Here is a 14,589-nt window from a genome sequence, read left to right as displayed (position 1 = left end):
GATACTAGGCTGACCAATCTTTCCTAGTGTGCCTGGGCCTGAGAGGATATCCTGAACTCAAGATGTTCAGCGCTATGAAAGGAAGTCCCAGGCAGTTGGAAGAAGCCAGTCCCATGAGTATCTGACAAATACTTATGGGAATCCTAGGGAGCAGGAGTCAGCCAGCCACCCTGCTGGAGCGAATAGAGGTGCCCTGTGTCAGTCTCTCTGATGTCCGTCTCTGAAAGTTCCCTTACCAGCACCATGGCCTCCCCTGCTCACTCAGGCCAAAGACACCAAGAACACAGGGCTCACCTGGCCCCTGGAGGGAGCAGAGCAGGAGTCACTGCGGCCGCCCATTAACTTCCAGCCTCACCCACCAGGTGAGCCTTGCTAAAGCAGCTGTGCCTCCCAGCACTTTTAGGGGAAGCAGATCCTCTTGAACGAACTGGGAGTGATGGAGGAAGGCAGGGAGAACAGATGCTCCGCAGCATCGCGACCCCCATATTCAGGGCAAAGGGACAGATCAGAGAGATGGAGGCAGCGACCAAAGTCAGGCAGTGACCAGCAAGCAGGAATGGGCCTGGGATCAGCATGGCTTCTGGTCATAACTGAAGGGACCCCAAATCACTACCTCCCCACAGTGGGTACTCCTGACTTCACCAACCCTACCCAAATTCCCTGTAGCTTCAGAATGGCCTCTGTGACAGTGGATTGTGAGGGTCCAGTGTCTGGGACCCAGTGTCTCCCTAACCTGTCCCAAGTCTCACAGCTCGGCAGATGTGGAGAGGACCAGCTCAGGGCAGGCTCTCCTCCGAGGGGATCAGGGCAGTGAGGGGATACGTGGATGTTCCTGCCCAGGGCCCTGAGGCATCTCAGCATTGTCCCTCTTGCCAGCTGGGGCTCTCTGAGCCACTCACCTGGGAGGGGAGAGGGGATCCCCACACTTCTACAGCTGTGCACCAGACCTCTCTTAGGTGACACTTTTTTCTCTCCACCTCTCTCTGAGGCCTTTGGTCACTTGTTCCAGTTTCAAGCAACCAACACAGCACACTGCTCCACTGCCTGACAGCCCCATGTCCTGCTCTGGGCTCCTGCGGCCACCAGCAAGGAGTGAGAGTCGGTGGACACACAGGGCCTGGCACCCAGAGCCCTGGTGGAGTCCTGCCTGGCACTCATGGGTGGCAGTGGCAGGATTGCTCTTCCTCCTTTCCTCCAGATGCCACATCCCATGCCCTACTGGGCTGCACTGCGGAACCGAAGATGGTCCTGCCTGTCCTGCCCTGTGAGAACCCAGGCCCTGGGTCCCACCTGAGGGAAGCTCACCTTTGCACACCCACCCCACCCAGCTGGTGACCCACACCACTGGGTCACTTGTGTCGGTCTCTGTCATTCCCACACCAGTCCCACAGCACTGAGTGCCCTCCTGCTCCCATCTCTGCCAAACTCAGCTTTCAGAATCCGAGAAATGCCAGTACATGCAGCATGTGCCCTGTCTTCATCTGCACACACACACAGCACCCCAGGCTCCAGGCACCTCTACCTGGTAGGTCCCAGATCACCAGGCCTTTCTCTGTCCTCTCTGCCCCATCCTCTCTCCCAGAGCTCTCCTGAACAGGTCTCGCTGGGCTCCTGGATTCAAGTCCCTATCATTTGTTTGTTCAATCAGTCAATTCTTTAATATGAAAATCCGCTGCTTGCCAGGTGTCATACTGAGCACAGGGCTCAGCTTCCCCCAGCAGAGTCCCATGTAGACACCTCAGAGATCCTGGCTTCTCTAGTCTGGTGGGTCCTGCTTCGGCCTCCAATGTGCTCTCCAAACTCACCTCCTCTCACACTCCCCATCACCTGCTCCACTTCTGGCCCCTCCTTCCACCTGCCCCAGGCTTTCCCCAGCTCCACTCAGGTGCTCTAGTGCACCAGAGCTCCTTCCAGCCCGCCCACTGGCTGCAAAGGGCCTATCTTTGGCTACTCCAGCCTCTACTACCCGGCCAGCTTGCCTCCTCCTTTCTGCTCTCCTCTCCCTGGCCTGTCTCTCCCTCTAGTCTCTGAATGGCCTCCTCTAATCTGCCATCAGATCCCTATAGGGGCTGCCTCTTCCCTGAGCACACAGCACATACACCCACCTGTGCACAGAGCTGACACTCTCTTCCCCAGGCAGCACTGAGAGCCTGCGTGAGCAGTGCATCCTTTTTGCTCTCTCCTGTGGTATTTTCTGTCACATTGTCTTCTGAGACCCTTTGTTCACCTCTACCCTAGGTATCCACTGGGGACCCAGGTAGTATCCTGGGGATACAGAGGGAAACAGGAGCAGGTTGGGATGGCAGTGGATTTGTACTGTGCCCAGAGAGGGTGGCAGCAATGTGGAGATGAAGGGATCCCCAAGGGCCAGCCTTCCTTACTGTTTGACCCCTCTCCAGAGCCTAGGAGGCAGGAGAATACTCCCTATTTTACAGAGAGTAGACCAAGGTCTGAAGATGTTCAGAGATTACCAAGGGCCGCAGAAGTCCAAGTGCAGAGCTGTGGCTCAGTCCTAGCTCTGTGTGGCTACAAGTTCCCAGGTCTTCCAACTGAGACGGGCCCTCAGAAATCAAAGGCCCACTCCAGCCAGATCTCTGCTCTGCTGTCCTCCCAGGCCTTGGGAGGCAGGCAGGAGATGCAGCCTTCTTGGACCCCAGGAAGTACATTAGGGATTCTCAGATCTGACAGATCACTTCGGATGTGGCTTTCGGCAAGGCCCTTCCCCTCAGGGATCCCCAGTCCCAGCTGTCCTTTCCCGTCACCACCTTGCAGCCTTCCCTGACGATCCCTCATCGTCCCTATTCTATCACGTTGGTTTGTGCTCAACACAGCCCATCTCATGCTAAGAGTAACTGTTGGTCTGAGAAAGGCTTGCTGCCTTTCTCTTCCTGTTAGGATACAAGGTGCATGGGAACAGACTTTCTACAGCTTTTAGTGGCAGTCGTTACCAAATCTGCAAATGTACCTGGCACAAGTATTTATTGAATTAATTAACCAATAGTGGGTTACAAATTTAATACAATAAGGAATACAATATTTTATTTCATATAACAATTGGCAGTGCCCACCTCCTTGGGTGTGTGCAACTGGGTGGGAGGGTGTGGGCAGAAAAACTGAACTTTCAGGTTGATGGTGTTTTTCCTCTTCTCACTTCTCGGGCGTCCTTTGGGTGATTGCATTTCCTGTGGACACATGCTCTGTCTTCCCGTGTCTTCCCTGGACCTGCTGCCTTCTAGGAAGCACCTACAAATACCCAATGTATATCTGTAGTTTCTGGCATGGGGGAGCTGGTCTCAGCCACACGGAGTCTTTGGGGTCCTCTCAGGTCTCTGCTGCAGAAGGGCTGGCATGGGCTGTTTCTTGGATAGGTGACTGCCTTTTCGGCCGTTTAGTGTCACTGGCTAACCCACACTACTCCCACTGCAAATGTCCAGCTGTGGCCGTCTAGTCCTCTAACTGCGGCCTCTGCCCAACTTCCTGTTCTCTCAGCACCAGACCCTTGGGGACTTCCAGGCTCTGCACAAGGCTGCGGACACTTCTGGAGGGTTACGTGACACCAGTGCTTCCGGCCTCCTAGGTACATTTTTACCTGGGCGCTTGCAAATGTCCAGAACAGGGAAGGTTCCGTCATGCCCGCCTGGCCTCCCATGCTTACCCTACACTCTCCCTTTTCTTTTGCCAACAATCCACAGGCTCTGGAGTAAGTGGGCTCTCTGCTCCCTCATCCTGCTTGACCAGAATTTTCCCAGCCTCTTCCTGCCAGGGCATGTGATTTCCTGGAGAAGAATAAAACATACTGTTTATTATTTTCAGAATATCATCCCCATCACAGACACAATGATGTGCTCACACCATGTGAAGCCCAACCACTGACAGAACGTGCCACATGGAGGAGGATTTCCCAGTTGCTCATTCAGTCTCAGAAGCGTGGGGGAGCCTTGAGTCACCACACGAAGCTCAGCAGCATGAGAACACACCCTGAAAAGAACAGGAGCCAAAACCCATGGCAAGCTGTGATTTCATTTCAGCAAAACACCAGCTGTCACATGGCATCACAGTTTGAGCTAAATGGCTGCCGGGATGCCAGGCACTCACAGCAAAGCCAGACACGCAGGGCAAGCGGGGTTCCAAGAAGGCTCACCCTGTTCTTACTGGTGCTAAACCCGTCGTCGGGCATTCCTTCCTGTGCTCATTACAGGACAAGGAAATGTCACCTGCATTTGCGGTCAATGAAACTGACACTCAGTGATATTAATCAGAGAGCAAGGCTGCCCGAAAGCCCAGAACCCCATCTCTATGGGCTTGGCTACAAAACCTGCTCAAGTGCCCTCTCTGAAGCGGAAGCTGCCCACACCCTGCTGTCTCCCCAGCCCCTCCACATTCTCCTCCACCCCCACCCCGGGCAGTGTCCTCACCTGAAGAGTGCTTCTGTCCTGCATGCTTGATTACTTGCTGATTCCTTTCTTTTTTAAGTGGCCACTTCAGGAAGCAGAAATCAGGGTGTCTGCCAGGCAGCCCCGGGAGGCTCCCTTCTCCACTACCCTGCAAGGGCCTGTCTGGGCTGCATAATTAAAAAGTTAACTCTTTCTTTTTCTTTCTAAAAGAACTGAATCCTGGCACATGCCAGTATCCTGACTGGCCTACTGGCTGAAGTTACAGGGGCTTACTCTGGAGACTCACCTAATCTCAGCTTTCCAGCCAACCCAGGATGATGATGATGATGATGATGATGATGATGATGATGATGATGATGATAACCCAGTAGCCACGTGCAGAGGCAGGGCCAGTGATAGGTGGGGCATAGGAGTGATTCGAGGGAAAAAGGGGCCATGTGGGGCTAAGAAGGCCCCAAGCAACCCTGGATAAATCCTACCGCTTAGAAGTGGGAGGTCAGTTTATACCATGTAGCAAACTCACAGTCTACAGGGCCAGCAGCAGCAGGAGGGAAGGTTCCAGCTCTGTGAACTGGCCCGGATGCCACAGGGTTTCTGTCGGGAGGCTCTGAGACTGGCTCTTCTGCTTCAGAGGCCAGGCCACTGGCCAGAACTAAATCAAACGGGGGCCATGTGTTCCATAGCAGGGATCACATTCAAAGAAGAAATTATAAATTCAAGCTCACCAAACAAAGTATAATGTGGCCAGTCAGGCAGGAGGTTGCCAGTGAACTGTTCTAAATGATTCTAAGTTACCTTGTTGGTCAGATGAGTAGCAAAAGACTTTATCAAGCATTTAATTACCGGTTTATATAATAAGTAGAATTTAGAGTTTGGAGAAGACTTATCCACATTCAAACTTTACTCTATCTCTGCCTGAATGACTCTGGCAAATATTTCATCTCTCTGTGCCTCAGTTTCCTCATCTGTAATATGGGGTTGATAATCAGAATGCTACCTTACACTACTGTGAATACTGAACGACACTGCACAGTGAAAATACATGACATGTAATAAACCCTCATCAACAGGAGCTAGGTTCATACATGAAAGCAAACCTCTTCAGGGCTGAGTGAACTCTTAATAGATCCCAAATCCAATAGAGTTCACCATCACAATCTTCAATTCACACAGGTTTATTCTTTCACATAAAACTATGAAGGCGAAAACTGAACTGGATTTGCGATTTGTAATTTTTCACATAAATGAATTCATTCCCAAAGTAGAGGGGAGAACACCTTTGCAGGTGAAGTAACTCTGGTTTAATCAAAGTTGATTACAGATAATTGATAAACAGAGTTGCCAATACAATCAAGCTGCCTCGGAAAAGCCCTCAGATTTCTCTACCCCATGCTCCCGGCACACTTTAGCCAAAAGAGCCAGGAACCAACAAGAGGAAAGAGAGAAGAACAGGTATTGAGCGAGGCTCTGCCTTGCAGTCCAGTGCCACTACTGCCAGCTGCATGGCCTCGGATAAGGCACTTAACCTCTGGGCCTCTGCTGACCCACCTGCAAAACTGGGAAGATAAAAACACCTGTCTCACGCTGGGAGAAGTCAATATTAAGTGAGGGTAATATACGTAAAGAACTTGGGGCTAGCAGATGCTCAGTGTACAGTGGCTGTTGTGTTTTCTCTTGAATTCCCTTAAGAAGTTCACCTCTGGCTGCTAGCACTGAAAGAACTGGCCAGCTTCTTACTAATAACACCTTGGCCATCTCCCACAGGGTCCCACTTTCATAAAATCATGGTTAGGTACCACTCCACTGAGTTCAACCACTCCGTTCTTGTTAACCTGCCATTATTGTCAAAATATCCAGTTTATCCAAAATACACATTTGCAAATTAACATGATTAAAGAGGTATAATAAATGATCTGTAGTGTCCAATTAGTTCTAAATCCCAGCTCATGAGACAGCTTTGGTGGATAACTCATCATCTCTGATCCAGTTCAATCTTGTTTGGTCTGCTGTCACTTGGAAATGAAGATAAGGTTGCTGCATCCACTTGGCCTCACTGAGTGAAACTCCAGAGAAGAGATTTGCTGGAGACATCCTAGTGTCTGGCAGAATGGAACACTCGCAAAGAGATGGCCTACAGTGGACACTGGAGATTCTTGGCTAATGACCATGTTTTGGCTCCAATAAATCTTGTAGGTCTTAATTCTGAAGCACTGATTGAAAGAAAAACCAAATAAGCTTGCAGCTGTGAGCTGTCCCCTTGTGTGGCCTTCATAAGGTAGCACCAGTCTTCCCAGAAGTCCGTGGATCCCGGTATCCCACAGAGTCCTCTGCCTGCTTGAGCCTTCCATCATCCCCAGAGAGATGGATAGGTAGCTCCATTTTACAGATAAGGAAAAACAGACATCCAGAGAGGTTTAATAACTTGTCCAAGGTCACCCAACTAGTAAGAGGCATGCCCTTTGTGAGAAGCCAGGGGACTGGACCCTATGTATTTGTAGATTTGTGCCACTCTGGGAAATCTCAGAATGCTCTGTTCACATGCTGAAACTGGTCAAGATTCCATGAGGGAAGTGAAACTGAGTCAATGCTTTGATCTTTCTCCAAACCAATAATCAGTTCTGGCGACACCTGGTATCTCACTGCCCTCATCTTGTTGTCACAGCTGTCACCTGGAGTTGTGTGTAGGTAACAGCAGTTAACATGAGAGGTGTCTGGAGCACAGGCCTTGGAGGTCAGAGAGCCTAGAGGCTAGTTCTGTGTCTGCCCCTTACAAGCTATGTGACCTTGGACAATGGCTTTCTCTCTAGGCTTTAACACAAGAATAAAAACATAGCTGAGTGTATACCATTACCATTACCAGGTACTGCCCTAAATCTAACCCCTCCTCCCCATTTTTTGCATTTTTCATTACCTTTTTTTTTTTTTTTGCATTCTTTCAACAACCCTATGAGGTAGAAAGTGCTGTTGTCCCCATTTTACAGATGAGGAAAAACTAGTAATGAAGTTCCTGGACCACTGACGTGTGTGTGTATGTATATGTGTGTGTCTATCTGTGCAAGGGTTCTAGCTAAGTGCCCTTAGGTGGCCTTCACCTTGGCTGAGGGTAAATATTTCAGGATTCCTGAATCACTCTTCCCCTGAAGCATAAAAGCAGCCACAGACAGTATGTACATGGTGGATGTGGCTGCTCCCAATAAAACTACAGAAAGTGGGCTGCACTTGTCTCGTGGAAATACAGTTTGCTGGCCCTTGACCTAGGTGAAAGACAATTTCTCCTACCTGTTCGAGCCAATCCTGTTCACTGCATTAATTCCCCTCTCTTCCTGGGTTCTGTTTTCTAAGTGGCTGAGCCCAGCTGCTAGAGAGCTGACATAGGGTAACAACAGAAAATGAGGACTTTGGGAATCTGTAGTAAGTGAAGGTGGGGGACACCCACTGGTCTCTATCAGTAAATGGCAGTACGGAGCAGGGAGAGCACTGGGGTCTGGTTGGCAGGCAAATGTATTACACATCTCAAGGACCAGAAGACAGATGTGCCTGCGTGAGACTAAGGATCCTGGTGGAGACTAGGGTAGAGGAAATATGTCCAGACATCAGAAAGCATTAAAGGAACTCAGACAAGAGTTTTGAGTTAAGGGTTGATCTCTAGCCCTCAAGGAAGATGCCATTACAAACAGAAGTTGAGACAAAAGTCTGTTGAAAGAACTGGACAAAGCAGATGGGGCTAGAGAAATAGTTGGGAATAAATTTGGATCTTGTCTAATATGATGACGCCACCAAGACCCAGGCTTCCCGGGCCAGTGCAAGTACAGGAGTAGTCAAGAGCCAAGTCCATAGCTAAACCCAGATGGAGAAGTCAACAAAACCTCTGCCGGTGAAAGCAGACAGGGTCTAGTTCTATGCTTTTTCTAGGAATCTTGCACAAAAGACAGTGTCACAATTCAGTCCTTGCTGATTCACTGCGTAGCTCAAGAAAGATCTGTTACTTCACTGAATCCACTCAATCCAATAGATATTAATTAAACACACACTGTGTTCCAAATGCTAGGGACGCAATCCTCAAAGCCATCACTATTTTCTAGTGAGGTAAACATAGACACCACTTAGTGTAACACAAGACAAAATGTTCACAGAAGCTCAGCCAAGCATGACGGGGGCAGAGGAGAGCTCTGGCCGGAGGACGCCTTCGGAAGAGCGCGCTGGTAAAACACAAAGGAAGCTCGTCCAGCACTCTACTGCAGGGCCTGACATTTTCAGAAGAGTGAAGATCTGCCACCCTGTCTTACTAGATAGAATTCATGTGGGACACTTAAACATCTAGGACTTCTTTCCCCTGAGAAACATGAATCTATTAAACCTCCTGGAAGAAAAGGGACAGCTCTTAATAAGCAACATGGAAAAAAAATCATCTCATGACCTCAAAGTCCTTTTGAGAAAATGGACTTCAATAAATCTTGTATTTCTCACCAAAGGACCCCAAAGAAAGCCTTTTCCTCTTACTAACTGCAGTTTAAAGGGAGTTAGAAGTTATAAAATTTCAGAAGAAATGGTTGTCAAGAACTAAATTCTACCTCTATAAGCTGATTTTAAAAAACCCTAGGCTCACAAAGATAATAAAAAATGCATTTAATAGCATGTCAGTATACAGCTTAAATGTGTAGTAAGCCTCCTTGTAGTCAGTGCATTACAGGGACAAAGAAGGTGTCATTTGGAAAGCACGGTCAAATGCTAGGTATCAGTGTGGGTAAATCTTGGTGCTCTGACACTAGTAAAATTCCACTTTATGAAACACAACTCCATGTGCAGTTCTGTGCCAGTGCAGGGACTCTTCTGGTCCAGTATGCAGTCTACAGTTGTAAACTGAATTGTGTACAAGTATTAACAAAAGATGAAAATTTATTATTCACAAAACTAAAGGGGTTATCATAAAGCTTAAAACAAAGTACAGCCTGGAACTAATAAGTTGAAAAACTAGTCTGAAAGTAATAAAACTCACTGGACAGTTTTGGAAAATGATATAAAACAAAACAGTTGGCACAGTTTAACCACCTAATTTCTAAGTGCACTTTGTAATGTTCCTTGCAAGCTGCCACTTTTCGCAGGAGAATGACAAAAAGCTTCAGTCAGGTGTCACTGGCTTATGTGACAGGTTTTTTTATTGCATTGCCAAGAGTGAATTTTAAGAAAAAACACTACAAAGGTTTCAAAAACCCTATTTATTCTCTATCATCAAAAATAGCAACAGGGGGACTTATACAACTTTTCTGTGAGTACCCACCAGTCTATTTTTTTTTTCTTAAAAAAAATAGAAGTTAGTTAAAGAAAAATGATTTGGTTTTTAAAAAATAATGTAAGGAAACACTTAATCAGATAGCCCAAGGAGTCATCAGAAATATGTGTAGCAAGAAAGCTTCATTTGTGGCCCTCTCCGGCCTTTGCACATCTTTTACTAAACTAGAAAGAGAATGTACAGTACCAATATGTTCCCCAACTTGCTTGGATCAAATTGTTTTGTTTTTAAACCCATTATTGCTAAACCAGAGTGTTGACACTGAGAGCCGAGGAGTCCACTCATAGAGGATAAAATTGCGAGGCTGCTTCTGAGGACTGGATCTCCACCTGGGCCATTTTGAACTGGGTGCACTGCAGCCACTTGCGAAGGGCTGCCAGGCCAGCACTGCTCTGGCCCGAGCCGGGCAGCGTCCTTAGGCTGTGGTGGTTCACGTTGTTCTGAATGGCCTGGAGGCGAAGCTGGAGGCCTGCCGATAAGTGCTGTTAAGAAAGGGTAGATGGTTTGGTTTAGAAACTTCCTCGCAGAGCTCAGGGCAGCCTAGGGAATGTCAGTGGGGCTTGTATCTGAAAGCAGCACTTGGCCTGGTTCAAGGGCTGTGCGGTCTGCGCAGGGCAAACGCTCAAGTCTGGCAGCACCCAGGCCAGGGAACATGGGCCTGTCTTGTTTCTAGGGGTCACCCCGGCCCAACCCCATCTGAATAACGACAGGCTCGTCTGTACTGACTCATTGCTATGTGTGTAGCCAACACGTCAGGTTCTTGGCTGACAAATACACTTGCACCCAGCAGTAACTCAGCATTTGAATCTGGCATACAGGAGAAGTGTCCTGGCTGTGCTGTCAGGCCCCAGGTTCAAATTCTAGCTTTTCAGCAGGCCATCTGTGAATGAGGTCAACCAGCCTGTGTTAGGGTTTCCTCTGAGTAAAACAGAGATGCTCCTACTTCTTCAGGGGGTTCTATAAATGCAGCTGGAGTTAATAGTGTGTTTAGAAAAGAACGTGGCTATAGTGGGTGCTTCCTACGTTCAATATTATTACAATATCCCTGTCCTCATAGCAAGTGACATGAAGAAGATAGGCTGAAAGCTTTTCTTCTTTGTCTTAGTTTGTTATCAAGCTCTGTTTGCTCTTCTTTGCACTCTGCCATGTAAAACTGCAGTGGATTGCCATAAAGTGGAGAGACGGTGGAGTAAGCAATTTGGAATGCTTCCAGGTGGGAATAGGAGGGACTCACTTTCACAGTGAAAACAGCACTGAGACGAGCAAGGTCGGGACCCCTGCCCCACCAGTGGCCACACACAGGCCTAGAGCCCTAAGCAGGACACCAAAGCAGCCTGCACTGCTGACAGCTGCCTTGCTGTCTCAGTGTCTGGCTGTCTTCAGTCCACACCTTTTGGCTTCCACCAGCATCACTCCCCAACTCACAGAAGGAATCCAGCAAGTTTCTGGTCTCTCCCTTCCCCTCCACTCCCAGTGCCTCAGGTGGAAAGACTTGGATGCAGCCCCAATAATTATCTTTGCTTGTCATCAAGTATGAGGCCTGGGATTGGGAAATACCTTTGGTCAGGGCCTTCCTCGGGTGCTGGGACTCTGCCCGAATTACTCCTTCTTTGGATTCTGAATCTTCTTGCATGTGAAATGAAGGAGTAAGTACCCTCTAGCTCAGTCTGTCACTCATTCAATATGTATCCTTTTTTAATAGAATTTGCATCACAGAAATTTAATCTTAGCAGTAAGAAAACATCACTGGGTATGCTTGGGACCAGATTCCTTGAGATTCTTCCAGAAGCAAGACAGCTTTAGAATCTGGATTTTAATCTGTAGTCTAACCCTTGCTCAGAGCTGGGTATGCCTATTTGCATTCCCACTGATAGTGACCATGGGACAGAGTTTGTCTGTCACCTTCTTATAGATCTTTTATTTGGCTTACAGGGTCTCTTGCATTATCAACCCTCTTAGACTAAGGCCAGGTTGAATTCCTCATTCTCCACAGTAAATGAAGCATCAATAATCTCCATGCACTTCCTGATGCTCTCTGGAGGAAACAAAGCTTCCGACAAGCCCGGGGGGGGTGGGGAACTTACCTTGATATTTGACTGAATCATTGGCAACCACATAGGTATCAGCTGTATGGAGAAAGACAGAAGCCTCGTTATTATTGTCTACTGTTTCCCCCACTTTTCATTACTGCAAGAGAACACAGGCCTCACTGAATCTCTTTAATGCCATGCAAGGATGTGGATCCCTGAGGTGGAGCTAACTGTTATCAGCAAAGTGTCTTTCTCAGGCCAAACCCTGCTGAGATGGTGGCATTTGGAGGTTAATAAGCTCCCCATGAGTGCCTGAAATATACACTTTAGCGTAAATGACTTACTGTGTCTTGAAAACTACCAAGCATAGGACATTAAATGCATATTTATTTAATTAAGTTTTCATTTTATTAAAATAGAATTTCCTCCATGGAATCTTTAGAACTGAGTCTCTGAATGGAAAAGCTACTGCATTTGGCTGTAGTCATTCAGAAATTGTCACTGGGCAGCAGTTTGGAATGCTTCAGTGACAAAGACAACACTTGGGGCTGCCTGGCTGTGCTTTGGAAGCAGAAACACAAGAAGAAGGAGCCAGGCCTCTGCAGAGTGTGGGTGTCCATACACTATAAGCAGCAGGTCCGGCAGGAGTGACTTGTCTCTCTGCAGTTCCATGAGTGTGGCCCTTCCTCAGGGATTGGGGCAGCTTCCACCTGAGTAGCTCCATTAGCAGCTCCCTTCTCTCTGCTTTGGTTTCTTGGTTGCATGTCATTGTTTCTTCATTTTGGTACTTGGACCTTTGACCTAGGCATCACATCATTTCATCCACTGTTCTATTCAATCTTCTACTCCCACAGAGAGAAAGGGTTGTTACGGACTGAAAGGTGTCTATGCACTACCTACATTGTATCCTAACCTAGGATGAGATGCCTAGGATTAGACTTCCCTGGGAAATGGCAATGTTGAAGAAGTTAATTTACATGGGGTTATACTGGAAAAGGGTAGGGACCTAATCTAACACAGATAGGGTCCTTATAAAAAGGGGAGTTTGGATAGAGGCACAAACATATGCACATATAAAAGAAGAATACCACATGGAAATGAAGGCAGAGATCTATAAGCCACAAAATGCCCAAGGTTCACCAGTGCCTGGGAAAGAAGGGCGGAAAAGATTCCCCCTTAGCCTTCAGGAGGGACCAGTCCTGCTCATACTTTGAGATCAGCCATCTAGTTTCCTAGACTGTAGGAGAATAAATCCCAGCCTGAGATACTTGTGATAGGGAACCCAAGAGTGGGTCTTACAAGGCATTCGAGATAGCAAAGAGAAAACACGAGGTGGCCATGTGCAGGGAGAAGAGGGTGGGTGTCATATGATGCCACTGGGTAAAGTGCTTGGGAGAGAGTTATGACAAAACAGTTCAGAGGCTGGGCCACTCCTCATCAGCTCACAGGAGCCCTGGATGCCCTGTTAACAACCTGGAGTTTATTCCAAATTCAATATGAGTTCCAAAGAGGGGCCATGAGCAGACTGTGACTCAGAAAGTCCTTGGAGTGAGGAAGGACATAGAAAAAAAAAAAAAAAAGAGCCCAGGTAAGACCGACCAGGACCAATTTCAGGGCATGGAGAGGGATTCTACCCATGGGTAAAACCTGTGATGATTTAAGAGGATGAATTTGCTACTCCAAAAAGGAAAAAAGTCAAAAAGACTGAGATTTCTATCCTAGGCAAATTGGAGGCCACTGATGAATGAAACAAATCACAGACTCTGATATAATGGAAAGAGGGAATAAATGACCTCAGAATTCATGGACATAGTCATAAACTGCTAGTCTTATTGAATGCATCAAACATTTCCTTAAAAATAAATTTACGGATGTGATAAACTACATTTTAGCCTTTGTTTTTGTTTCCAAGGCTAATTTGACTGCTGTTTGAATATTTCTTGGATATATACAATTTGCTAATTTGACTTCCCCTGATGTTGATTCCTCAGTCTTCAGAAACAGTGGTCACACTGCAGCCAGCTAACAGTCTCTAACATAAGGATTGTGTTTATACATGGAGTGCAGTGTGTGCCGGAAGATGTCACTGAACCAAAACTCTAACCCCACTCCCAATTCTCATTTTAAAAACTGTGGGATTACAAAAGTTGTTGCACTAGGAACATCAGTAGATGCAAACAAATCACAGAAGTAACTCACAAGACTGCAGACATTGTCGCAGTTGTGCTGCTGTGTGCTTACTGTACAGTGCAGTAGAGGACAGTATTTGTGTGTGTGTTTGGGTTTGTTTTTTATGCTTTTCACTGTATATTTGTATCAAAGGTATATAAGACTCACTTTGTTGGATCTGCAGAAGAACCTAATTTCTGAAAGTTCTCCTGGAACGGAACCCCTTAGTAAGTTGGGGGCTTACTGTATAAGGTAAGATACTGGGAATAGTGATGTTGGATCTAGAAGAATTTATATTTTGTCTTCATGAATACAACATGTGATCACATGATTCTAAAATACATTTGAAAAGGACCTTAGGGTTTGTGATTAACAAATAACATGAGTGAAGGCATCCAGTTAAAGTTCATCATTACTGATAGTACTACATGACCCAATATCATCCTGTTTCAGGAATGCTAATTGTATTACTGAAAATCATTCATTTTAGCTCCCTTTTGCTAGTGGTTCTTACAAAACTGACAGTAAGAATTCGATGTAATGTACTTTGGGCTCTATGTTATAATAAAGTTGGTCAGATATTTTTATCTTTCTCTAGAAACAATATCCAGAAAGATGAACTACATTTTTAAAAATGTGTTTATTTCATTACAGTCAAAGTGATACTTTCCCTCTCATCTTGTTTTATGCTACAATAAATGAAAAT

General features: G+C 46.8%; 1 protein-coding gene across 10 annotated transcripts in view; it reads right to left on the bottom strand.

Moving 5' to 3' along the window:
• Nucleotides 1-5,553: 5,553 nt before the first annotated feature.
• The window catches only part of Unc79 (unc-79 homolog, NALCN channel complex subunit), a 272,072-nt gene continuing 263,036 nt past the window's right edge, over nt 5,554-14,589 (bottom strand). For all 10 annotated transcript variants that reach the window (XM_063241428.1, XM_063241425.1, XM_063241421.1 and 7 more), the window contains 2 exons: nt 11,769-11,810; nt 5,554-10,166 (listed from right to left, as the gene is read on the bottom strand). In XM_063241428.1, the coding sequence (XP_063097498.1) occupies nt 9,966-10,166; nt 11,769-11,810 (243 nt within the window). In that variant the 3' untranslated portion in view covers nt 5,554-9,965. The remainder of the gene's footprint in view (nt 10,167-11,768; nt 11,811-14,589) is intronic.

This window comes from Cavia porcellus, unplaced genomic scaffold (genome assembly GCF_034190915.1).
Source record: "Cavia porcellus strain 051 isolate PalLab524CR breed Dunkin Hartley unplaced genomic scaffold, mCavPor4.1 scaffold_31, whole genome shotgun sequence".
NCBI lineage: Eukaryota > Metazoa > Chordata > Mammalia > Rodentia > Caviidae > Cavia > Cavia porcellus.
Note: the sequence above shows the minus strand (reverse complement) of the source record. Positions and strands in the feature narration are given on the sequence as shown.